We start from the raw sequence: 27,934 nt of genomic DNA on the forward strand, positions 1-27,934 counted from the left end.
TGGAGATCTTTAAAAATCTAATATACCTGGACTTGAGACGCAAGTGAAAGACAAATACTCGGAATGCATGATTGGGATGATACCGTGGCTGAGGACATCATGCAAGCCTCAGTAGATTCGGTAGACCATTTGATTCAAACTCCAGGGCAATTTGGAGATCTTATGACATCTCCTGGATTTGGAGAGATCTTACTGTACCTCATGTAAGATGCAAGTGAATGTATTTAAAAGTATCCTCACGATCAATAAATTAAGTGAAATACTAGAAATTTTAGCAAAAATTCTTTTTACGTCACATTCGGTTTACGTCCCCCCAATAAGTGACGTAAAAAGAGGGTTGAGTGTACAATGTTATGAACACTCATATGTGAATATGTACATTATGTGGAAGATATTGATTTGGAAAATGTATTGGAGGTAACCACTTTCCCTTCGATGGAACTCGAACCCATGACCCTACAGTACGCTAGACTGGTGCTTTAACCCCTCCGTCGGCCATCGTAACCTAGCGGCTACTGAACGAGCTCGAGATTCCCAAATTGGACGCATAGTCAAATCACTCGCAATCCATTTCTCAAGCCAACACTTCCATATGTATAGTTCACGTCCACATTGAGTATTTAGAATGTCTGGCGGCCGTACACATTCTTCATCAGCAACGGTACTGATCAAGTGAGGTTGTGTAAGCTATTTGGTTGTGTAAACTATTTGTGTAGCAGTCGGTCGTCAAGCTCAGACCCGACCGCATTGCGTAGGCTGCAATTTGGGAATCTCGAGCTCGTTCAGTAGCCGCTAGGTTGCGAAGGCCGACGGAGGTCATTCGTAGCTTAGTTGGTTAAAGCACCAATCTAGCGTACTGTAGGGTCATGGGTTCGAGTCCCATCGAAGGGAAAATGGTTACCCCCAATACATTTTCCAAATCAATATCTTCCACATAGCGTACATATTCACATATGAGTTTTCATAACATTGTAAATTAACGTCCAAGTCGGGTGGAAATAGGCAATTAATTTGATTGAACTCCTTCCTATGAGTCATATCCGTTCCACTCAGTTCATAGCCGTACGTCTCTACACCAGATCACGAAGAACAATCAGCCACTTTTTTAATAGCCCAAACACGAATTTAATGACACAACTTTAAGTTTCAAAAAGACATTGTTGCCACCATATTCAAGGACCACCCTACGTGGGAAAGCTTGTGCTACCTGTCTAGATGAAACTCAACCTACATATTTCTATTGAATTCATTTACTTTGTTCAATATAGTTCAGATACAGTTTGAAGTTTGTAAGAAACGCTTGTACTTTTTACTCGACTCCGTTTTCCGAAATACCCTTCGTCCCTTAATCAATTCCGTGAATTTCTTTTGGGCTCCGCATTACCATATGGTCCTTCGAGCCGGATAAGAAAAGTATTCGTAGTAAATCGCGTCCTTGGAGATCATAAGTACCCGTAACCGGTCGTATCTTAGCCACCTTGGCTTCATAGTGCTTTTACCAGCCGGTATTACTTTGTGCAAAGGACAGTGTGAACCAAAAGAAAGGTGACTGATTTGGACAATTGTGGTGCATATTAGAAGAGATGGATAAGCTGATACGTGAGCGTAAGTCGCTAGAACCGCGACTAAAAAGAATTGAAGATGTGGTGACAAAGCTTAAGCCAGAGGATGTCGAAGAAATTGACATACAGAGTGAGTTAGATGCTTTAAGTGAAGTGTGGTCCATCTATTGCATTGTTCACAAGAAGATAATGGATGCTACTGTCGAGGAAGATAAGTACGAAGAAACAGTGGTGCACCAAGCAATGTTCGAAGAAAAATACATTTCAGTGAAAAACCGTTTGCTGAAGATCATGAAGGTAGTTAAAAATCGTGAAATTTCTACTAACGGTCAACAAACAACTTCGGAAGATATTATAAAGCAGCTCGCAGAACAACAAGCACAACTCATTCGTATGATGTCTACGAACATGGCTGCCGGCGGTGCTTCTACTTCATCGTCCATTGCAAATCGCTCAGCAGCGTCGATACCACTCTCAGAGCTCAGGCTTCCTCAAATGAATCTACCCACTTTTAGTGGGGACTATCTTGAATGGCAATCGTTCAGTGATCTTTTCGATAGTATGGTACATCAGAACGTATCGCTCAAAGACAGTCAAAAGTTGTACTTCCTTAAAACAAACTTGGATGGTGAGGCGGCCTCGTTAATCTCGCACCTTAAAATTGAAGATGCTAATTATCAAACGGCATTGGAAAAATTGAAATCGAGGTATAACAAGCCACGCGAAATTGCTAATAAGCACATAAATCGGTTTCTTGCCCAACACAGCCTAACGTTATCTTCAGCACAAGGTTTACGTACACTGCATGACGTTTCGGATGAAGTGATTCGGGCGCTCAAAGCCATGGGAAGGGAAGATCGAGATACTTGGCTTTTGTTCATCCTCTGCGAAAAGGTAGATCCAGAAACAAAACAACTGTGGTGCCAGAAAATTGCCGAAATGCCAGATGTTGATATAACACTTCAATGCTTCCTAAGCTTCATTGAATCGCGTAGTTCTGCTCTGCAATCAATGCAATCTTCAAAAGCAAAAACAAGCATACCACTCAAACAATTTGCGAAACCCGCAACCAGAGGGGCAAGTACATATGTTGCCACTAATGTTCCGTTTTGCGAACTATGTTCGAAGCAACATTTGCTGTACCAATGTGGAACGTTTTTGCACATGAAGCCTAATGATCGATTAGCTTATATTAATCGTTTGAAACTATGTGAAAATTGTTTAAAGTCGCATACTGGGGAAAGCTGTAAAGCAGGTATGTGCCGCAAATGTAACTCACCTCATCACACTTTGCTCCACTTTTCTACTTCATTTGCATCGAGCGAAATGCAAGCAAATCCAGTACAAACTTTGATTTCTGCCATTGAAGAGCCATCCAGCATCGATGCATCTAACGTCCTTCTTGCCACCGTCGCCATCAATGTTCTGGATCATCGGGGACGACCTTACGCTTGCCGTGCCGTTCTTGACAGTGCATCTCAAGTGAACTTCATCAGCACTAGTTTTTGCAACAAATTAGGCCTCAAAGCCAACGTTACTAGCATGGCCCTAGAAGGAATATCATCGACACCAACTCGTTCCGATAAGTATACCGAAATTGTTATATCGTCACGTTTCACAAATTATCGTACTGCCGTGGCCTGCCTGGTTCTAGAGAAAATTACCAATACACTTCCATGCAAACCAGCTCCTATCCACGAGTGGCCGATTCCAGAATCATTACACCTTGCCGATCCCCTATTCCATCTTCCCGGCAAAATCGACGTACTGTTAGGCACTGAATTATTTTTCCAACTGCTTGAGCCTGGTAAAATGAATCTCAGTGCTGATGAGAGCCTACCAATACTACAGAACACTAAACTCGGTTGGATAGTTGCGGGCCGTTATAAAGATCAAAAATCGATCTCAACGCACACGTCAACATGCCTAATCGTTTCATCTGAGGACGAGTTATCACGACGGCTTCGAAAATTTTGGGAACTTGAACAGTATAGTCCTCCATCCAGCTATCTCTCCGAAGAAGAACAGCTTTGTGAGCAACATTTTGTTGAGCACACCACCCGAGACAAATCGGGAAAATTTGTTGTCAGGCTCCCTTTTTTGCTGGATCCACAAAAGCTAGGTGAGTCTCGACAAATAGCAGAGAGGCGACTCCACTATATCGAGCGAAAGCTTGACCGCAATCCTGAACTCAAGGCTGAGTATCATGCGTTCATGCGAGAGTACGTTGCGCTCGGACATATGTCTCTCGCTATTGGTAAAAATGCAGCAAACAAATCTGTGTATTTGCCTCATCATTGTGTTATTAAAAGCACCAGCACTACCACCAAATGTCGGGTGGTTTTTGATGCATCTTCTAAAACTACCAGTGGTCAATCATTAAATGACATTCTAATGTGCGGACCTGTTATTCAAGATTCGCTAATCAATATCCTGCTGCGGTTTCGCATCCCCCCCATCGTTCTCATGGGTGACGCGAAGCAAATGTACCGAATGGTGTGGTTGAATGAGCTTGATCGGGATTTTCTTAAAATTTTATGGAGGTGGAAAAGGGATGAACCTATTATGGAATACCGTCTAAATACAGTGACATTCGGTACCAAAAGCGCATCCTATTTGGCAACGAAATGCGTTCAGCAATTACTGGAGTCACACAGGCAACAGTTTCCGGTGGCAGTAGAAAAGGCTATGAAAGGAATATACATCGACGATGTTCTTACTGGGGCATCAACTGAAGAAGAAGCTAAGGAACTGAGAGAACAATTGACGGAAATTTTTGCTGCGGGTGGATTTCATCTTAGGAAATGGGCCTCGAACAGTGCCGTCGTATTGGAAGGAGTTCCGGATACTGACCTCGAGGTGAAGATTCCGATTGAAGAGGACGATAGCAGCATTATCAAGACCCTCGGAATGCAATGGCAGCCGTGCAGTGACGAGATCCACTACGCTTATCATCGCAATGAGATCCTTCAGCCCACAAAACGCAGCATATTATCACAAATCGCTAGTTTGTACGATCCACTAGGCCTAATTGCTCCTGTGGTCGTTAAAGCAAAAATTGTGATGCAGCGGATGTGGGAGCTGAAGGTGGACTGGGACTCTATCCCCCCCGGTGAGTTATCTAAAGAATGGTTTGATTTGGTGCAAAGTTTCCCACTTCTCAATACATTTCAGATCCCACGAAGAGTAATCAGCATGCGAAATTGGTCTCGTCTCTACCTGCACGGCTACTGCGACGCATCCGATGTGGCAATGGGCGCTTGCATCTACATACGCGCTTTGGACGTCTATGGAAATTACTCTTCTCATCTTCTGTGTGCCAAATCTAAACTGGCACCCATCGGTAATGGCAGATCAACAATACCTCGGCTAGAGTTGTGCGCTGCTGTTATTCTCGCGCGTCTGATGACTAATGTGAAAGCTGCTCTTCTCGATACGACATTTCACGAGATCCGAGCATTTTCTGACTCTAGAGTTGTATTGGCGTGGCTAGCTGGAGGCGCATCAAAGTGGAAAACTTTTGTCGCCAATCGTGTGGCAGAGATTTGTACACATCTGCCATCGATTAACTGGTATCATGTTGGAACCGCCGACAATCCTGCAGATTTGATTTCGAGGGACATTTCCAGGTCAATTACAAAAAAATGTCCTCTGGTGGTTCGGCCCTGCCTGGAATCCACAAGTATCTGATATCGCTTTCTCATTGAACACCGATGTTGATTGCAGTGAACAACGACAAATTTCGAGAGAGCAGAGTAACACTGCACTAGTGTGTCTTACTATGTACGACAATACATTTCTAGAAGGGCTGATGATTAGATATTACCCGAATCTTAAGCTTCTTCTCCGAATCACCGCCCGCATATTACGTTTCTCTCACCCTGAGTTCCGTGATAATGACAGACTTTCTCCGGTCGAAGTCGAATTTGCGCTTCGGAAGTATCTACAACATATACAGAGCAAGCATTTTCCGAATGAAATCAGTCGGTTGCAGAGAAACCTGGAAGTTCAGCGAAGCAGTTCATTACATCAGCTCCGTCCCTTTTTGGACGAAAACGGATTAGTTAGGGTGGGCGGTCGACTGCAACACGCTGAGTTAAGTTACGATTCTACGCATCAAATATTGCTTCCTCGACACTCGATTTTGACATCGCTCATTCTCGTTAACGAGCATCACGAACAGTTTCATTGTGGGCCTCAGTTGCTGTTGGCATCCTCTCGGAAGCGCTACTGGATTCTGCGGGGATGTAGTGCCTCTCGTAAAGTATGCCGCGATTGTGTTATGTGCAACAGATCCAGACCAACGCGAATGATCCAGCAAATGGGACAGTTACCGGCGGATCGCTTAAAGCCTCAACCTCCATTCGTAACAACAGGGGTTGACTATGCGGGACCTGTGAATATTATTGGACGAAAAACCCGCGCTGCTGTACCTTCCAAGGGTTACATTGCGTTGTTTGTGTGTCTCGGAACAAAGGCGGTGCACCTTGAGGCGGTCTCAGATCTTAGTGCATCAGCTTTTCTGGCGGCGTTTACCCGGTTTGTCAGTCGATATGGAGTGCCCTGCAAAATGTATTCTGACAACGCAACAAACCTACGATCAGCAGCGAAAATACTCCGAGGTATGTACCGTCAAATTGAAGCCAACGAACACAGCGCCGACCTGCATGACTTCCTAACAGATAAACAAGTGCAGTGGATGCTCATTCCGGCCCGTTCACCTCATCATGGGGGCTTATGGGAAGTAGGAATAAAGGTTGCGAAAAGCTTTCTTGGCAAAATCGGAAGCAATCACAACTATACATTTGAGGAGCTGAGTACTCTTCTTGCTCAAATTTCTGCCTGCATGAACTCTCGTCCAATCTCCATAATTTCAAATGATCCAAAAGATCCTCAACCACTAACACCTGCTCATTTTTTGATTGGGCGCCCCCTAAACGCACTACCGGAGATAAGTCAGCTAGAACATCAAATAGGATCATTAACAAGATGGAACTTTGTACAACGTATGGCGCAAGAGTTCAGAGTACGTTGGCAAAGTGAATACGTGACCTCTCTACAGCAACTGAGAAAATGGCAGAAATCATCAGTGAACGTTGCAGTAGGTGATTTTGTATTACTTGTAGGAGAAAACGATAAGCCCCAGCAATGGCCGTTAGGCCGTGTCCTCCAAGTATTTTCCGGCACGGATGGGTTAGTAAGAGTTGTATCTGTAAAAACGGCGAATGGTATATTTCGCCGCGACATCAGAAAGCTTCGTCGGTTTCCTTTGGATAGCGATGAATATGTTCCCTATCGTCGTGTGATTTAAATTACTGCAAGTAATTTGGTGGGCGGATTATGTTGCCACCATATTCAAGGACCACCCTACGTGGGAAAGCTTGTGCTACCTGTCTAGATGAAACTCAACCTACATATTTCTATTGAATTCATTTACTTTGTTCAATATAGTTCAGTTACAGTTTGAAGTTTGTAAGAAACGCGTGTACCTTTTTACTCGACTCCGTTTTCCGAAATACCCTTCGTCCATCAATCAATTCCGTGAATTTCTTCTGGGCTCCGCATTACCAGACATATTGAGCCAGTTTAATTAACAATAGGTAGGGGTGGTGGGGGTAAATTGGACACCTTAAGAACTGCTGTTGTTCAATGCAGGTGTGTCGAAGCTTATCTTATTGATTAACAAAGCCTGTTGTGGCAAAAATTTGAAAAAATGTTTAAATATGTTATTTTTAGTCCAAAATAGTTCAATTTTGTTTTGGGCGGGGTAAAATAATCAGGCGGTGGGGTAAGGTGAACAATATTGTAAATAAAGCAAATAAGTCGATCAAAATATTTTAAACTAAATACATATTCTCAATAATATTCAAAATGTTACCTGACAGGTATCAACCCTTCGTTTTATCACAGAGAAGCAGACGAACCGGGCTTGGTCAAAATGATAGGGCGGTATTTTTTTTTAATATTCAATTGACCATTGCTCAGTGTAATATTACCAGGTTCCTTTGGTTTTGGCATGGTTCGGCAGGGAATTCATCTAGTTTTGAAGAAATGGATTAAAAATCATATTCTGGCCGCAGGAGAAATTCCGGATTATTTGAGGGCATGTCAAAAATGCTAGATTTTGTGCGCCTATATTATTAAAATGGATGAAATGTTGGCCCTTGTTATACTCTTTTACAGAAACTAGAGCTTTTATTGAGTTGATTGATATATGGGTATTACAGATCGGATGACAAACATCTGAGATATGGATATTGCCATGAACGAGGTGCGTTGTATGGTAATATTCGCTCAGGAATGTAAAAATTGCACGAATATGTGTGTGTGGTGCGTAAATGGCCAGATCCCCATTTCTTCACCTCCTGATTGATGATCCCACTGTCAACCAAACCGATTAAGATTGAAAGTTGAGCTAGTTTATCTCCAATTCTTTGTCAGAACATTGCTCACTTTACCCCCAGGCGGCATGACCAATTTACCCCCATAGGTACATGTTTTTCATATAACACCTCATTCATTTATTTAGTCTACATCTAAACAGATAACACTGAATTAACAATTTGACGCCACAATACACGGTTCGAGGCCGCATCTCTCCATCCTCGAATACGTCCCTTGCTCGCCAAGTCGTTTTGCACCTGGTCTGCCCATCTCGCTCGCTGCGCACCACGCCGTCTCGTACCTGCCGGATCGGAAGCGAACACCATCTTTGCAGGGTTGCTGTCCAGCATTCTTGCAACATGTCCTGTCCATCGCACCCTTCCGGCTTTAGCTACCTTCTGGATACTGGGTTCGCCGTAGAGTTGGGCGAGCTCGTGGTTCATTCTTTGCCGCCACACACCGCCTTCTTGCACACCGGTAAAGATGGTCCTAAGCACCCGTCTCTCGAATACTCCGAGTGCTTGCAAGTCCTCCTCGAGCATTGTCCATGTTTCATGTCCGTAGAGGACAACCGGTCTTATAAGCGTCTTGTACATGACACATTTGGTGCGGTTGCGAATCTTTTTCGACCGCAGTTTCTTCTGGAGCCCGTAGTAGGCCCGACTTCCACAGATGATGCGCCTTCGTATTTCACGACTGACATTGTTATCAGCCGTTAGCAAGGATCCAAGGTAGACGAATTCCTCGACCACCTCGAAGGTATCCCCGTCTATCGTAACACTGCTTCCCAGGTGGGCCCTGTCGCGCTCTATTCCACCCACAAGCATGTACTTTGTCTTTGAGGCATTCACCACCAGTCCAACTTTTGTTGCTTCACGTTTCAGGCGGGTGTGCAGTTCTGCCACCTTTGCAAATGTTCGGCCGACAATGTCCATGTCATCCGCGAAACAAATAAATTTACTGGATCTGTAGAAAATCGTACCTCGGCTGTTACATCCGGCTCTCCGCATGACACCTTCTTGCGCAATGTTGAACAATAGGCACGAAAGTCCATCACCGTATCTTAGTCCCCGGCGCGATTCGAACGAACTGGAGTGTTCGCCCAAAATCTTCACACAGTTTTGCACACCATCCACCGTTGCTTTCATCAGTCTGGTAAGCTACCCAGGGAAGCTGTTCTCGTCCGTAATTTTCCATAGCTCTACGCGGTCTATACTGCTTATGCCGCCTTGAAATCAACGAACAGAGGGTGCGTTGGGACCTGGTATTCACGGCATTTTTGAAGGATTTGCCGTACAGTAAAGATCTGGTCCGTTGTCGAGCGGCCGTCAACGAAGCCGGCTTGATAATTTCCCACGAACTCATTCACTAATGGTGACAGACGACGGTAGATGATCTGGGATATCACTTTGTAGGCGACATCAAGGATGGTGATCGCTCGAAAGTTCTCACACTCCAGCTTGTCGCCTTTCTTGTAGATGGGGCATATAACCCCTTCCTTCCACTCCTGTGGTAGCTGTTCAGTTTCCCAGATTCTGACTATCAATTTGTGCAGGCAAGTGGCTAGCTTTTTCGGGCCCATCTTAATGAGCTCAGCCCGATACCATCCTTACCAGCTGTTTTATTGGTCTTTAGCTGTTAGATGGCATCCTTAATTTCCCTCAAGTTGGGGGCTGGTTGGCTTCCATCGTCCGCTGAACTGACGTAGTCATCTTCTCCGTTGCCTTGACTTTCACTGCCTGTACTTTCAGCGCCATTTAAATGTTCTTCGTAGTGTTGCTTCCACCTTTCGATCACCACACGTTCGTTTGTCAAGATGCTCCCATCCTTATCCCGGCACATTTCGGCTCGCGACCCGAAGCCTTTTCGGGATGCGTTGAGCTTCTGATAGAACTTGTTTGCGTGTTTCTTGTGAACGGCACAGCTGTTCCATCTACTCGTACTCCGCTTCTTCCAGGCGGCGTTTCTTCTCCGTTTCTTCTCTTGGAGGCGGCGAAATCAATTAGTCGTAGGCCGTTTTCGTTCGTCAGCCGGTGAGCGCTGAACTTTCCAATAGTCGGTCTAAACTCCTCCTCTTGGCCAACCTGAGCGTTCAAATTTCCTATGATGATTTTGACGTCGTGGCTTGGGCAGCTGTCGTACTCACGTTTCAGCTGCGCATAGATTGCGTCCTTATCATCATCAGTGCTTCCGGAGTGTGGGCTATGGACTCATACGTACCAAATCGTAAGCTCAGGAGAAACGTTCTACTATAGTGGAGTTCTAGCAAATGTACGTTGCTTTCGTTGGTTTTAGCCCCTACGACGAAGGACGGAAATACCTGCCGTGTCCCTATACATCCCATATATTTTTCCATAATTCTACTATTTCTTTTTTATGTTTGTGGTCATTCTTCATTTAGCGTATTCCAATGGGGCAGTGTATAGGTTCATAGTTTGACGTTTGAGTGGTGCCGAAATTCATTTTAAAAGAATTTGATGCATGAAAGGGTGTTTTTTCACGTTTTCAAAAAATGGGGCAAGTTTGGAAGATATAATCATTAAATTCCAGCTCAATCTTTCCAATATATTGGGATTCTTTTATTATGTAGGTATCTACTTTTAAACGGAATTAGTGATGAAATGATTGGTGATAGTCGAATTTATGATTAATGACCGCCCAAATCCTCATTGTGGAATCGTAGCAGCACTTTTCGATGAATAATGGTGAGAGTCCATCTTCACAGATCCTTTGGACCTATCGACATCACGAAGTTTCATCCAGACGTCAAATTCTGTGAAAGTTGTAGCAGCTAGGTTGAGATCGCAAGTCTGCAATCCGTCCAGATATGCTTTAGTCAAAGGTTGATCTATTGCTTAGCACGGTTTGAAAAAACGACGGGAATGTATTTGCTGATTTTATCAGCGTAAAAGACGTTTTACCAAGATGGATCATTGTCTGAGGAGCTCCGCTAGGTGATCTTTAATGTTACTGCCCAACCAAAAAATATGTTATTGGAAGCGTGATGCGATCAATAAGTTAAATTGAAATTCTAAACCTAGAGCACTGGTAAAAGAAGAAATATATCATCTGCAAACTTTTCGTAGTCGGATCCGCTGATCCCGAAACTCTCTTTCCCGTCAAGGTTGTTTATTTCTCTGCGCTATTTCGGCACGTGTCGATAAAAATAATATCCAATTCACAATCGAATCTGTTTAAAGGTTTGTCTAATGCTTCCGAGTATAATATCTCATGTCAATTCGCTTGCGAAATATCAAAAATTAATTACTCAAAATTGCATCGGTTAAAATCGTGTGATACATTCGAACCATCAGTGTTAGAATTTCAAAAACCACCAGGCAGAGGGGGATCAATTATTTCGCAACTATTAGTTCCGTTTACGAAAGCTAAATCCAATAGCGTTTCGTTTTTATCAGTTGAGTTGTTCATTTGTTGCAAGCCAGAGTAGCTAATATTTTCCAGTAAGATATTGCATTTATTGGAATAAAGCATCCGTCATCATCTTAGAAGCATCATGGAAGAACTCCTCTAAACAAATTTAGGGTGAATTTCCTTCGACTAATAGATTTAACTGGGATATATTTCAAAAGTATTTCCGGGGGAAACCAAAGAGTAATTCTGATAGTACTTCGAGATATTCATAAAGGGTTAACTGCAATTACTCTGACAGCAATTTCTTATTGATCATCTAAAACAAGGAGACCTTCTATAAAAGATTCCAAGGAGGAAATTTAGGAAATTCATAAATACGTAATTGGCGAATTCCAGAAGAAGTTTCAGGAGGGTTGTAGTAAATTAAATTGGAAGGTTTATGTTTGTTGATATTTCTGATGAAAGACTCATAGTTTCTTCCATAGTATATTGCGTTATTGCAATTTTGCAATGATCAACTTGGTAAAAACGGTTCTTCTGCATGGTTAAACACATTTTTTTCCTATTCTTCTTCTGACATTCACTCTGACATTCATTATTTCTTCTGACATTCACCGTAATCTTGGGAAGAACAACTTTGATGAAACCCTATTTGCCAACTATGCTGACCAGAAAGTTCGAAACAAAGGTGTTATCAAATCTCCGAATAAATATCTAATGAAGATTGAGTTAAAATTGCGGCAACCTCTACAAACTAAAACATACAACGATTTTTTATCCTCAGATTGTTTTTCCCTCGAGCGTCTGAAAATAATGAAAGCCATCATTACACTCCAACCCAAATTACTCAGAAAAATTGACCACCACAATCCGGCAGTGTCGTTGCCGCATGTTGGAAGTCCACGTTAAAATGCTAACCTCGGGGGAACAATTTTTCACGGCAAAAAAGGCACCAACACGCAAACATACTCACAGCCAGACACATACCCTTGTAGCAAATTTTTCGTTCATTTAGAAACATTTGTACCTACATACGAGAACCGTTCAAAGGATTCGACCTTTTTGCATCCGCGCGCACCGGCATTCAACGCACAGCAGCAGCGTCAAAAACTCTCGTTTGTAAGTTCAGCAACTGGGGATCCCGGGCACCGATGATGATGATTACGGGTCCTTTTTTTTCGTTTGACAACTCCCACGCGGCCCTTCACTCCTTCCCGGCTGGTGGAAATTCGGGGACGTGGTGTAAAATGCATCGTTTGGAACGAATGGTCCACGATAACAAGCGCGAGTGAGTGGATCAAAGGCGTGATATTATTTTCATCTATGTTTTAGCTACAGAATAATTTTAACACAAAACTCAATAAACTAACATATTTGAAATAAAAAACTGCACACAAGTGCTTATGAAGCTTATATGTGTACTTTGGACCAACCTCTTCCACTGCGGCATTCAAGAGCGACGCGCGATGGCTAGTCAGTGGATAACAAACTGCCATCCCATCAGAAAATTTAAACAAATTCCCGTCGGTTGGCTTTTTGTTTGTGGAACCGCACACTTTCATCGTTCGTGACAATTTGAGGGATGCCGGTTTTCTATTTTTTATTCTCTACATTGTTTGGTTGTTTTAATAAATCTTTCCTCATGACATAAGTTTTTTTGTAGGAGATGACATTCGGACTATGCTGACTTCAGGACCGATCCCGAATTAGCGAATCATCCCTATCTAATCAACCATCACGTCCAACTGATGTTCGTCGTCAGATTCACGGAACAAAAAATCGTAACCTGTCACTAAAGCGAACAAAACTTTCTGCCAGCCCATTTATACTCACTCTGTCACGACGACAGTTACTGGTTGCACCATTTCCATTAAAAGCGGAGTCCATCGTTGGAACATAGAAATGTACTTTTTAGAATACGCGGTCAAGATTATTCCCAAGTGAGGTGCAACTAAAACTAAGCAGAAAATATATTTTGATTGATTCACTTATCGTTTTGACTTATATCTGCCAAGAAATAAGGATAACAAAGATGTCAACTAAGGCAAAGAAGACAAAGAAGACAAAGAAGACAAAGAAGACAAAGAAGACAAAGAAGACAAAGAAGACAAAGAAGACAAAGAAGACAAAGAAGACAAAGAAGACAAAGAAGACAAAGAAGACAAAGAAGACAAAGAAGACAAAGAAGACAAAAAAGACAAAGAAGACAAAGAAGTCAAAGAAGACAAAGAAGACAAAGAAGACAAAGAAGACAAAGAAGACAAAGAAGACAAAGAAAACAAAGAAGACAAAGAAGACAAAGATGTCAACTAAGGCAAAGAAGACAAAGAAGACAAAGAAGACAAAGAAGACAAAGAAGACAAAGAAGACAAAGAAGACAAAGAAGACAAAGAAGACAAAGAAGACAAAGAAGACAAAGAAGACAAAGAAGACAAAGAAGACAAAGAAGACAAAGAAGACAAAGAAGACAAAGAAGACAAAGAAGACAAAGAAGAAAACAATGAGAACTTAGAAGACAAAGAAGACAAAGAAGTCAAAGAAGACAAAGAAGACAAAGAAGACAAAGAAGACAAAGAAAACAAAGAAGACAAAGAAGACAAAGAAGACAAAGAAGACAAAGAAGACAAAGAAGACAAAGAAGACAAAGAAGACAAAGAAGACAAAGAAGACAAAGAAGACAAAGAAGACAAAGAAGACAAAGAAGACAAAGAAGACAAAGAAGACAAAGAAGACAAAGAAGACAAAGAAGACAAAGAAGACAAAGAAGACAAAGAAGACAAAGAAGACAAAGAAGACAAAGAAGACAAAGAAGACAAAGAAGACAAAGAAGACAAAGAAGACAAAGAAGACAAAGAAGACAAAGAAGACAAAGAAGACAAAGAAGACAAAGAAGACAAAGAAGACAAAGAAGACAAAGAAGACAAAAAAGAAGACAAAGAAGACAAAGAAGACAAAGAAGACAAAGAAGAAGACAAAAAAGAAAAAGAAGACAAAGAAGACAAAGAAGACAAAGAAGACAAAAAAGACAAAGAAGAAAACAATGAGAACTTAGAAGACAAAGAAGACAAAGAAGTCAAAGAAGACAAAGAAGACAAAGAAGACAAAGAAAACAAAGAAGACAAAGAAGACAAAGAAGACAAAGAAGACAAAGAAGCCAAAGAAGACAAAGAAGACAAAGAAGACAAAGAAGACAAAGAAGACAAAGAAGACAAAGAAGACAAAGAAGACAAAGAAGACAAAGAAGACAAAGAAGACAAAGAAGACAAAGAAGACAAAGAAGACAAAGAAGACAAAGAAGACAAAGAAGACAAAGAAGACAAAGAAGACAAAGAAGACAAAGAAGACAAAGAAGACAAAGAAGACAAAGAAGAAGACAAAAAAGAAAAAGAAGACAAAGAAGACAAAGAAGACAAAGAAGACAAAAAAGACAAAGAAGAAAACAATGAGAACTTAGAAGACAAAGAAGACAAAGAAGTCAAAGAAGACAAAGAAGACAAAGAAGACAAAGAAAACAAAGAAGACAAAGAAGACAAAGAAGACAAAGAAGACAAAGAAGACAAAGAAGACAAAGAAGACAAAGAAGACAAAGAAGACAAAGAAGACAAAGAAGACAAAGAAGACAAAGAAGACAAAGAAGACAAAGAAGACAAAGAAGACAAAGAAGACAAAGAAGACAAAGAAGACAAAGAAGACAAAGAAGACAAAGAAGACAAAGAAGACAAAGAAGACAAAGAAGACAAAGAAGACAAAGAAGACAAAGAAGACAAAGAAGACAAAGAAGACAAAGAAGACAAAGAAGACAAAGAAGACAAAGAAGACAAAGAAGACAAAGAAGACAAAGAAGACAAAGAAGACAGAAGACAAAGAAGACAAAGAAGACAAAGAAGACAAAGAAGACAAAGAAGACAAAGAAGACAAAGAAGACAAAGAAGACAAAGAAGACAAAGAAGACAAAGAAGACAAAGAAGACAAAGAAGACAAAGAAGACAAAGAAGACAAAGAAGACAAAGAAGACAAAGAAGACAAAGAAGACAAAGAAGACAAAGAAGACAAAGAAGACAAAGAAGACAAAGAAGACAAAGAAGACAAAGAAGACAAAGAAGACAAAAAAGACAAAGAAGAAAACAATGAGAACTTAGAAGACAAAGAATACAAAGAAGGCTGTCGATGTTTTTATTACTTAAATGGAATGATTTAATTCCGCATCTATTAGCGATTCCAGTGCTGTTCTTCTGCTCCAGTGAATTACTAAAACAGCAACCATATTGAAAAAGTCGGTTGTCCATAAGCTAGGATCACCCTCGCGTGCTTCCAAATGCGAAAATAACCTTACACAAAAAAAAACGAAACAGAGGGTTACTAAATGTTGACTAAATTCAATTTCGGGATCGCGTCCATTGGCGCCTAAAACCGTGGCTCGTGTTTGTGGTTCAGTGGAATAGCCACTATAGAGTATGGGATGGGTCTGAATTCGGGTAGCGTGGTTTTTGCTGTCGGGAAACCACGTCCATCGCGTTCGTTGGTCATCATCATCGTCATGTGCTTTGGCACGTTTGATGAAAATACGATCCAGGGTGGCTGCACATTGCGGTTGAGCCCCGAGTGCCATTCAGCTGGAGGGTTAAGGATCACTTCACAGGGATATTGTTGCATTTGAAATGCCACTTTCGAGTGGAGCTCGGTGTTGGAAATGAGCACCACACGAATAGAGGAATTATCCGATCGATTGTGTAATAAATCCATTTGACGTTTCAAGAGAAGAATTTTTGAGTTCGAATATTTAGTTATGTAAATGGTTCTAATGTACAAGATACATCTTTCACCCCAGTTAGTGGCACAAAAGGAATCTACAGAACGACAGAAGTCGTGAAGAAACATATAAAGCGTTTCAATAATTATTCGTTAGTACATAATCTCCCACGAGGGAGACAAATGCGTCGTTTTGGTGTGAAATGTCGATAATAAAGGCACAAAAGAGCAAAAAAAAGCGTTTCCATTTAATTTTAAAACAAACTTTGTTTTACTATTTACAATCATACTAGCTGATGGGTGCCACTTATCAAATATTATACAACTAGAGCGAAATGCAGTTTGAGCCTGCAAAAAAAAAATGGCGGTCTGTGTGTCGTAATCCAAAACCTAGTTTTTCGACAAACAAACATAACAATCGTTACTGTGTAAAATATCAATCGAATTATAGATGTTTGCGTACATCGCACATGAATTCGGCAGACAGTACCTACGCATAATGGAAAGCCACAAACCAGGAAGTAACTACACAACGAAGCCGTGCGTGAATTTATAGTGTACTGAAACATATGCTGCCAAAAGCCTGGAAAAGCTCTGAATGATGGAATGGAAATGATGGTCGTACAGGACCATGTGATAAAATACAAAAAAATGTCAAAGCCATTTCATTTAAAAGTGACCTTTTTCATTTTGTATTATTGTCTGTAACATTTGGAATACATGACCTAAAATGTTCTGGACCCTGAACAATTATCTACTTCAGCGACTCTCAACCTAGGGTAAATGTACCCTTGGGGGCACCTTCGCTGGCCCTAGGGGGTACCTCGGACAAAAATGCGTAATGGCGGACGTATAACAATACCAATCAAAGCTTATTGATAACGTTTTGATAATTATGTATTTTTTTATTTTAAAACTTTGTCTTGTACATAATATGCATTGCGATTAGTAACTCAAAGCCAATTGAATCCTGCCCTCCACAACCAAGGGCTGCGCAACAAGAGATCGAACGAATGAACAAAACAAAAATGTCTACCTAATATAAACAAAATGTTGGAGAATATGTTAAGAATACACGGCGTGTGTATGGGGGACCTTTATGACAAAAAAATGAGCATCGCCAAAACTTTCACTACGTGAAAATATAGCTCTTAAGCTTTCATTTCGTGACTATTTGAAAAAAATCTACCGAGGGGTCTCGAACAACTTTTTTTTTCTCCCTGAAACGGATCTTTATAGTTGGAAGACCAACGATTATTATTTATCGCGTCCCATTTAAAATTAGATTCCTGGATTTTTTATTCCTTTAATCGTATATAAACTCAGGGGTACCGAAATTACCAAGTTATAGTCTGAATTAATAGTTTGTTGGAGCTCAAGCGTCAAAGTGCATGACGAAGCCGAACTCGATATATTTATGTTATCCCCTGCAAACAGCTAAGAAAGGCTTGGATGGAGATTATGCTCTGCATCGTCATCTTATGCACATATACACCCAATTCTTTCCCAAATATATACCAAAACTGAAACATTGGTGGTAAATTTGATGGTAAAAAAATCACTTGTCATAATACGAGTTAATACAATCCCATTGAATTCCACCACTTAATTGTATCTTGACAGATACGTATTTCGACCTCAACAGTAAGGCCGTCTTCAGTGTCTCGTACTTGACTCAACTTAGTCGAGTCGAGTCAAGTACGAGACACTGAAGACGGCCTAACTGTTGAGGTCGAAATACGTATCTGTCAAGATACAATTTTTTTTGTCTTTATTAAGGAGACTTTCAGCCCGAGGCTGGCTCATCTCTGAAGATACAATTAAGTGGTGGAATTCAATGGGATTGTATTAACTCGTCTTATGACAAGTGAAGACATTCCACTAAAAAGCTCAAAATAATTTTCTTATGGTTAAAAATGGTAACTTGGCTTAGAAACCTCGCAGTTAATAACTGTGGAAGTGCTGATTGAACACTCAACTGTGAGGCGGCAATGCCTTAGTGGGGAATGTAATGCCAAAACGAAGAAGGAGAAGTAATGTAGATACACATAATTCACTTTTTACACTTTTTTTCTGTCGTATTTTTGATTGTGTAACCTCAATTTATCACTAAAAACTATCCAACATGCTCATACAAATCCTTAATACCTCATTCAAATAGAAATCAGATTTCAATTGATATACGGTAAACAGATGAGCGCAAAAATGAGTCATGCTAAGTGCACAATAAAGGCAAAAATGGAAGTAAATATCTAGCTTTTAGTTTAAAATAAAATCTCTTATGATTTAAACAAAAAGTGACATGGGTATAAAAAAAATTAAAAATATGTATTGTATTTTGTCCTAGAGATCATATCGCTGCGATGCATAGTTGATGAGAACGAGTGATTCATCCAGACAAGCAAATTCATTTTACTACAAATGTTGTGGCAAACATGCAACTTTCTATGATATTGCACTGCGTGTGCTTGGAGAAATACTCATTCGAAACGATTATTTTCACTCGAAATTCATTACCAATTTAAAAATTAGTCCACTTTTCATTATGTTGTCGCATTATTGCTATTTTGCTTTTGGAAATCACTTTCAATAACGTTCAATTATTTGGTCAAGCCGAATACCACCAACATAAAACGCAAACACAAAACCTGGACGATCAGAACCAGGGTAGTTTTAGAAGTTTTTGGAGAAGAGTTTGAATTTTTAGACACAAAAATCGTGCTGAAGGGATGACTCTAATGAAATCTAAATTGCCTAAGAGTTCAGAAAAGTTAACCAGTAAACGAAAATCAATCTCCTGCCCTATGCATCAAATGCATCTTCTTCTAAAAATACACTTATTTTCATGACTCTTGGTACAACCACCAGACTTTGAAGTAATCGATGAGCTTTACTTTTATTCATCTATTTAGTGGAAAAAATCTAGCTCAACAATGATCAGAAGCGTAATTTAGAAAAGCTTTACTAATTATTAAGCCCCGTTAATATTTATAAAAACTCCATAGAATAAAATGTATTCCTTACTTTCAAAACCAAAAATATCTTTATAAAACCATCCCACATAGAAATGTCGAGGAAATGTCCAACCTAAACATTTCCTAGACCGAACCGGGAATACAACTCAGCCACCTGCAGCATGGTCTTGGCATGCTTATCTCGGTAGGTTAAAATAGTTTTATATTATCTTGGAAATGTTATAAAAAATCATTAGGTTTTCAGAAATCGTTATGTCTTGAATGTCGGAATCCTGTCGTTTTTTGAGCTCAAACAATCAATTTGAAATGTCTCGATTATCTGGAATAATTTCTACGAATTTCGCTAATTTTCATTTAAATCCAAAAAGTATAAAATTGAAACTAAACAAACACTGTTAAAAATATCAGTGGGTTCAACTCTTGCGAAGCAGTATGTTTGCTAGCCAAATGTTGAACTTAATAATTTTGGCTCCGTCATGCTTTTCCATATTTGAGCCTTTTAGATTAAGTTCAAAATAAAAGAACATGAAGAATATTCATTACTTGCATTTAATTCATGAAAAATAGTAAAAAAAAAAAAATAAATGACGAGTCAACTTGTGAGGGACTCGTGACTGGCAGCTGGTATTAGATTAGAATGCAGGTTCCATTTCCAATATATGCCATCATAATTCTTGAAATGTATGGTTATTGTTGAAAGAGAGCAGTAAAGCAATCACAATAACGATTGTTGTTGAATAAACCTCTTGCGTATTGGAACGTACACACGGTCAAGCAGTTTGACCAACATTGACTCCACCTCTCGTTTATTCAAACATCCATCAAGTTTTACGAACAGCGACACGAACAATCAATTTATTCGACCAACAATATCACACACGAACGACCGAAGCATCAACTCAAGCACCAACCATCAAAAAATATATGGGGGTTTGTGCAACTTCACTACAAATGCTCAAACATGTTCGGCGAACCTTGACTCCACCCCTGACAACTCAAACCAAAATCAAACCGTTTTAATTTTTTCCAACCGAGCCGCCAACTGTCAAATGGTTGTTCGAACAACTTCACACACGCTCAAACAAAGCAGCAACCGAAGCGTTTTCTTGGGGGCGGAGTCAATGTTCGTCAAACTGCTTGACTGGTGTGTACGTTGCTTATAGCGTATCGTACACTGCGACTCAAACTATAGCTGGTGCTACCTTTGTTTACTATTTCTGGTTCTGTGCTATGCATACTTTGTCGTTGCTGTACCAGTAAGAATGTCGGATGAAGATGACAAAATTGTGTGCTATATCTGTGATAAAATCGAGGAAAATCCAGAACGAATAATCGAATGTGTTCAGTGTGCCAAATCAGTTCATTTCCGATGCAAAAAGCTACGAGGCAACGCCGTGCTAAAGGCTAAGAAACGGCCATTCTATTGCTCTGTTGATTGTGCCGATATGTTCGCGCGCGGTAATCAAAGCTCAGATGACTCTAATCACCTTATCTCCGAGATAAAATTGCTCGCGCAAGCTGTTAGGGAGTCGAAGCAAGAATCCGCACACTTGAGATTTGCATTTGAGCAGTCTTGCCAAAAAATTGATACATTGGTGAAAACCACTTTGGCAATCGAGCAATCTCAAGACTTCATGTCAAAGCAATTTGACGTGTTGCAGAAGGACTTTGATGGATTCAAGCAACAGTTAGGTGGTTTGCAGTTGGAGAATGAAAAGTTCCGGATAGAGATTACAGATTGGAAGTACAAACAAGGTGCTGTTACATCAAGGCTGGATCATCTGGAAATGGAGGTTGATAAGATGAACCGTGGAAAGCTATCGAACAACACAGTCATACTGGGTATCCCCACACCCGAAAATGAAAATCTTAAGACGTTAGTTATCGGAGTAGGAAAAGCAGTTGGCTGTATTATAAATGAAGATTCTGTCATCAGTGCTCGTCGCCTTGTTGGGAAAAATCGGAATGCTCAAGGCGCGCCGATTCTAGTCACTTTCAGCTCACCGTCTATCAAGGAGAAGCTTTTCGAAATGAAGCGCTCACATGGGCCTCTGCAAGCAGCAGAAATATGCAGATCTTTCAACGGTGCGTCGACTCGGGTGGTGATTCGTGATGAATTAACGGAATTTGGGAGAGAATTGTATCGAGAGACGAAAGAACTCCAGTTGTCAATGGGATTCAAGTATGTGTGGCCGGGTAGAAATGGAAAAATACTTGTGAAGCGGCAGGACGGTGCAAAAATTGAAGAAATCGGATGTTTACAGCAGATTGAGGACATGAAGAAACAATCATCGAAACGTGCATTGAACTCCTCCTATGCAATGTCAGCATCTCCATCCCCTGGACTCGAACCGGCATCGAAACGTGTTCAGACTTGAATATGCCCTAATCTGTCTCTATTTGATATAAATATACATAGTGCTAGACAGTAATGAACAAAAAAAATATTTTCACTACACAATTGATGAATTAAATAAAAATGTCAACTTGAATTGTAAAGATAAGCAACTACGGATTTTACAAATAAATATAAGAGGGATGAATGGTACAGAGAAACTAGATAAAATTAAGGAAATTCTCTCATTATTCATGGGATGCATAGATATTATTGTAATAGGGGAAACGTGGCTCAAGGAGAACCGCACAAACCTGTTCCATATTGATGGATTTCGTTGTTTTTTTTCTTGTCGCCCTGATTCATCTGGAGGAGGCCTTGCAGTATATGTAAATGATGTAATGAAATTCAATACACTTAACCTTTACCAAATATACTATATTAACAATATGATTCACTCTCACGAAATTTTGGCGACACCGCATGTAGCGCCATCCGTGCCCAAAAGGATCGATACACGCTGAAACGAAACTACCCAAATTAGGAGGCTCGGTAAACACACACACTTCAAAATGTCATCACAACAAAAAATAGGGATGTCTTATGTTTTTTGTGCACATAATCGATTAAAGTTAATCGGAATATATACCAACAGAAAATCAAATGTTGTAGCAAAATTATGGTAGACATTTTTTTACTAATATGTATAACAAATTAGATGCTGCGCGTTGAACCGCCGGTGCAGGATATCGATACACGGTGAAACATTATGAAAGCTAAGAGGTTGCTGTTGAAGTTAATACTTAATATTCTGCATTTACATCTTGTTTTATACTCGCTCTATGTTCTCACACTTTTTTGCCGGTTTTCATCTTAAATTGGCCCAATTCTGCAGCTCGTTTGGTTGCCATATATTTTTATTTTTTTGTTGTTTTAATTTTAAAAATATTTAGAGGCATCAAATAATACGGTTCTTTGGGAAATTTGACAATAAAAAAGTCAAAGAATCGACTCAGAAAAAAAAACAAGGTTATACTCCAGGACGGAAATCTTCGTTTTACTATCAGTTGCATATACGTTTTGATCATACGCTCGACAATGCAGGTACGTACAGTGACCGGCGAAAATAAAAGCCCACCCCTCTGTTTAAGAGAGCTCCAGTGTTTGCTGCAGATTCACAATAACATGCATAACACGGAAGCACATCATAATCAGGTTTTGGAGAATGCTTCCCATAGATATTTGTTTCGAAATGCTGCTGTTCTAGTCACGTTACGCACCAATACAGAGATGGCTAAGAGAAGTGTATCCTATTACAGCAAAAAATGCTTCAATGATCTGCCGATAACATTGAAACATGAGCGTAATGTTAAAACATTCAAACAAGCTGTAAAAACATTAATACGATCGCAAACTCAACGCTACGTCAACTAGCAGCTCATACTTACCTCGACCTACATCAAATTCGAGCTCAACTCGCTGTAAAACAAACTTCGGCTCTCCCAGCTCGTGTCAGTGGTAGACACCTGTTTCTGTCCCAGATGCACGGTCAGCAAGAAACGCCAGTTTCCATCTTAGCACAACATGCTTTTAGTAGCCTCTTCTGTCATGGTCTCTCCAGCTCCAGTTGCTAGGTCAGCAAGAAACGCCAGTTTCCCTCCCAGGTAAAAGAAATTGGTATATGTCTGGCCGAAGCCAGAGATACTGCTCCCGTTTTCAAAATATTCAATGGTTCCAGCACAATACGCCTTTGGCAGCCTATCCCATCATGGCTCCTGTGGACTCTCCAGCTACATCTGTAGTCGCTCGGTCAGCAAGAAACACCAGTTTCCTTCCCAGCACAATACGCCTTTGGCAGCCTATCCCATCATGGCTCCTGTTGACTCTCCAGCTACATCTGTAGTCGCTCGGTCAGCAAGAAACACCAGTTTCCCTTCCAGGTAAAAGAAATTGGTATACGTCTGGCCGAAGCTAAAGATACTGCTCCCGTTTTCAAAATATTGAATGGTTCCAGCACAATACGCCTTTGGCAGCCTATCCCATCATGGCTCCTGTGGACTCCCCAGCTACATCTGTAGTCGCCCGCTCAGCAAGAAACGCCAGTTTCCCTCCCAGCACAATACGCCTTTGACAGCCTATCCCATCACGGCTCCTGTGGACTCTCCAGCTACATCTGTAGTCGCTCGGTCAGCAAGAAACGCCAGTTTCCTTCCCAGCACAATACGCCTTTGGCAGCCTATCCCATCATGGCCCCTGTTGACTCTCCAGCTACATCTGTAGTCGCTCGGTCAGCAAGAAACACCAGTTTCCCTTCCAGGTAAAAGAAATTGGTATACGTCTGGCCGAAGCCAAAGATACTGCTCCCGTTTTCAAAATATTGAATGGTTCCAGCACAATACGCCTTTGGCAGCCTATCCCATCACGGCTCCTGTGGACTCTCCAGCTACATCTGTAGTCGCCCGGTCAGCAAGAAACACCGGTTTCCCTTCCAGGTAAAAGAAATTGGTATACGTCTGGCCGAAGCCAAAGATACTGCTCCCGTTTTCAAAATATTGAATGGTTCCAGCACAATACGCCTTTGGCAGCCTATCCCATCACGGCTCCTGTGGACTCTCCAGCTACATCTGTAGTCGCCCGGTCAGCAAGAAACGCCAGTTTCCCTCCCAGGTAAAAGAAATTGGTATACGTCTGGCCGAAGCCAGAGATACTGCTCCCGTTTTCAAAATAATGAATGGTTTCAGCACAACACGTTTTGACAGCCTATCCTATCATGGCTCCTGTGCACAACATGGTTTTAGCAGCCTCTCCCGTCATGGCTCATGTGATCTATTCAGCTCCATCTGTAATAGCTCAGTTTCATTAGTCTATTTGCCTATTGCCAAAATATCGCCATCTCATCATCAGTTGTTAATGTTAATGTTTCATTGATTATGTTTATATGTATAGTGAACAATTCTGATTTTCTAAATTTGTTAGTAGTATAGTTTATATGTATGTTCTTAGTAATTATTATGTGAATTGTAAATTAACTATTGTACGTCCTTAAAAGAGAATATTTCTCACTGGAAGTGCACCAAAATTGTACAAAAAACCCAGATTAATCCACCTACAGTGAGATTTTGACCCTTCCTTAATTAAAAGGAAATATTTTCAGACTCCAGTATTTAAAACGAGTTAAAACTACTCAACCTCCCACGGCGATTGAAAGTGTAAATGACAAATTAATTGCCTACTAAAAGGCGGATTCCATGGGTTGAGTGACAACAAAACGAATGATTCCGCATGTACGTCAGGTTGCCTATCTATCAGGCGCTCGTCGGATTGAATAGCTATTGTAACATATGGTAACATGGTTGGTTAGAAACTATCGTAACGCTGGCAGCATGTATGCTCGTAATTTCCAGAGATCTTGATATTAATTAATCCAGAACTAACTTAATCAGTCATTGATCTGAACGAAACTCAATGGCGTTCAATAATAACATATATTTTGCCTTATGGCTGCCTAATTTTGTAAAACTAATGATGTTTAATACCTTAAAAATGAGCGAGATTTATATGGTAGTAGATTTTAGAATTTGCACACATACGCACACATACATGCATATAAGTGGTCTATTAGTATCTCAAAACATGCTCACATTTGTTATCTAGCTTTCACTAAATAAATTTTTGAAATCCCTTCAAATTTTTACGTTTTTGCTTTTCTGAGAAGGTTTTGTGGTACATGCTTCTATCTGTTCCTCAATTAAAATCAATTGTTTCTTTGAAACAAATCCGAAAAATAGGCATATTTTCATATCATATCACTTGTTGTAATTATATTTTCAATAATAAAGTGAATTTGTTCCAATTGCCATACATTTTATTTCATAATTCAAGTGGTTTATTGATACTTTATTACATAACACGCCTGCGTAGCGCATACAAAGTGAAATTATAGACACTTCCGAAGGAAGGGTCAAAAACGAAAAGAAGAGGAGGTTTTATGCCTTTGGGAGAAGTGCTTCAGTATGAATTCCCCTTCCAGGGGCTTTTCCCTGCTCCAAAATAAAAAAAAAAAAAAAATTGGAAAGGAAAAAAAAAGTTGTACGGGACCCCCCGGTAGATTTTTTTAAAATACCCAGGAAATGAAAGATAAGAAGCTATATTTTCACGTAGTTGAAATTTTAGCCATGCTCATTTTTTTGTGATAATATTGTTCTACTGAACACGCCGTGAATATGCTTCTGAACTAAATTCTAGAATTCGTTTGTGAGGCATGGAAGCCTTCGTTTGTGAGGCATGAAGGCTTTTTTTTCTGAAAAGCTCATTGCAAGAAGCATATTTCTACGCTTCCCGGAAGCTTTCTTTCAAGCAGCTCTAAGGCCTCCTTTCAAGAAGCTTCGAAGTCTCATTTCAATAGGGTCGGAAGCCTCATTTCATGAGGCTTGGAGGACTTTTATCAAGAGCCATGGAAGTCTCGTTTGAAGAGTACCGGAAGCTTCCTTTCAAGAAGATCGGAAGGTTCCATTTAAGAGGCTCGCAAGCTTACTTTTAAAAACCTCGTTTCAGGAGGCCCGGAAGCCTCCTTTCAAGAGGCTCGGAAGCCTCCTTTCAAGAGGCTCGGAAGCCTCCTTTCAAGAGGCTCGGAAGCCTCCTTTCAAGAGGCTCGGAAGCCTCCTTTCAAGAGGCTCGGAAGCCTCCTTTCAAGAGGCTCGGAAGCCTCCTTTCAAGAGGCTCAGAAGCCTCCTTTCAAGAGGCTCAGAAGCCTCCCTTCCAGAGGCTCAGGAAGCCTCCTTTCAAGAGGCTCAGAAGCCTCCTTTCAAGAGGCTCAGAAGCCTCCTTTCAAGAGGCTCAGGCCTCCTTTCAAGAGGCTCAGAAGCCTCCTTTCAAGAGGCCTCAGCCTCCTTTCAAGAGGCTCGAGCCTCCTTTCAAGAGGCTCAGAAGCCTCCTTTCAAGAGGCTCAGAAGCCTCCTTTCAAGAGGCCTCAGAAGCCTCCTTTCAAGAGGCTCAGAAGCCTCCTTTCAAGAGGCTCAGGCCTCCTTTCAAGAGGCTCAGAAGCCTCCTTTCAAGAGGCTCAGAAGCCTCCTTTCAAGAGGCTCAGAAGCCTCCTTTCAAGAGGCTCAAGCCTCCTTTCAAGAGGCTCAGAAGCCTCCTTTCAAGAGGCTCAGAAGCCTCCTTTCAAGAGCTCAGAAGCCTCCTTTCAAGAGGCTCAGAGCCTCCTTTCAAGAGGCTCAGAAGCCTCCTTTCAAGAGGCTCAGGCCTCCTTTCAAGAGGCTCAGAAGCCTCCTTTCAAGAGGCTCAGAAGCCTCCTTTCAAGAGGCTCAGAAGCCTCCTTTCAAGAGGCTCAGGCCTCCTTTCAAGAGGCTCAGAAGCCTCCTTTCAAGAGGCTCAGAAGCCTCCTTTCAAGAGGCTCAGGCCTCCTTTCAAGAGGCCAGAAGCCTCCTTTCAAGAGACACAGAAGCCTCCTTTCAAGAGGCTCAGAAGCCTCCTTTCAAGAGGCTCAGGCCTCCTTTCAAGAGGCTCAGGCCTCCTTTCAAGAGGCCCAGAAGCCTCCTTTCAAGAGGCCCAGGCCTCCTTTCAAGAGGCCCAGGCCTCCTTTCAAGAGGCCCGGAAGCCTCCTTTCAAGAGGCCCAGAAGCCTCCTTTCAAGAGGCCCAGAAGCCTCCTTTCAAGAGGCCCAGGCCTCCTTTCAAGAGGCCCAGAAGCCTCCTTTCAAGAGGCCCGGAAGCCTCCTTTCAAGAGGCCCGGAAGCCTCCTTTCAAGAGGCCAGAAGCCTCCTTTCAAGAGGCCAGGCCTCCTTTCAAGAGGCCAGAAGCCTCCTTTCAAGAGGCCCGGAAGCCTCCTTTCAAGAGGCCCGAAGCCTCCTTTCAAGAGGCCAGGCCTCCTTTCAAGAGGCCCAAGCCTCCTTTCAAGAGGCCCAGAAGCCTCCTTTCAAGAGGCCCAGAAGCCTCCTTTCAAGAGGCCCAGGCCTCCTTTCAAGAGGCCCAGAAGCCTCCTTTCAAGAGGCCAGAAGCCTCCTTTCAAGAGGCCCAGAAGCCTCCTTTCAAGAGGCCCGGAACCCTCCTTTCAAGAGGCCCGGAAGCCTCCTTTCAAGAGGCCCGGAAGCCTCCTTTCAAGAGGCCCGGAAGCCTCCTTTCAAGAGGCCCAGAAGCCTCCTTTCAAGAGGCCCGAGCCTCCTTTCAAGAGGCCCGGAAGCCTCCTTTCAAGAGGCCAGGCCTCCTTTCAAGAGGCCAGAAGCCTCCTTTCAAGAGGCCCAGGCCTCCTTTCAAGAGGCCCAGAAGCCTCCTTTCAAGAGGCCCAAGCCTCCTTTCAAGAGGCCAGAAGCCTCCTTTCAAGAGGCCCAGGCCTCCTTTCAAGAGGCCCAGAGCCTCCTTTCAAGAGGCCCAGAAGCCTCCTTTCAAGAGGCCCGGAAGCCTCCTTTCAAGAGGCCCAGGCCTCCTTTCAAGAGGCCCGGAAGCCTCCTTTCAAGAGGCCCGAAGCCTCCTTTCAAGAGGCCCAGGAAGCCTCCTTTCAAGAGGCCCAGGCCTCCTTTCAAGAGGCCCAGAAGCCTCCTTTCAAGAGGCCCGGAAGCCT

At 41.7% G+C, this 27,934-nt stretch overlaps 2 protein-coding genes across 2 annotated transcripts; both read left to right on the forward strand.

The window, feature by feature from the left end:
• Positions 1-1,583: 1,583 nt before the first annotated feature.
• LOC134207102 (uncharacterized) lies at positions 1,584-4,891 on the forward strand. Its single transcript, XM_062682822.1, has 2 exons — positions 1,584-4,674; positions 4,737-4,891. Exons 1-2 carry the CDS (start codon positions 1,584-1,586, stop codon positions 4,889-4,891), a joined length of 3,246 nt encoding a protein of 1,081 aa, XP_062538806.1.
• A 441-nt stretch (positions 4,892-5,332) lies between these two features.
• LOC134211908 (uncharacterized) lies at positions 5,333-7,106 on the forward strand. The gene is made up of 2 exons (XM_062689295.1): positions 5,333-6,184; positions 6,689-7,106. Exons 1-2 carry the CDS (start codon positions 5,344-5,346, stop codon positions 6,871-6,873), a joined length of 1,026 nt encoding a protein of 341 aa, XP_062545279.1. The 5' UTR covers positions 5,333-5,343; the 3' UTR covers positions 6,874-7,106.
• The last annotated feature ends 20,828 nt before the right edge of the window (positions 7,107-27,934 follow it).

Source organism: Armigeres subalbatus, chromosome 1, assembly GCF_024139115.2.
Source record: "Armigeres subalbatus isolate Guangzhou_Male chromosome 1, GZ_Asu_2, whole genome shotgun sequence".
Taxonomy (NCBI): Eukaryota; Metazoa; Arthropoda; class Insecta; order Diptera; family Culicidae; genus Armigeres; species Armigeres subalbatus.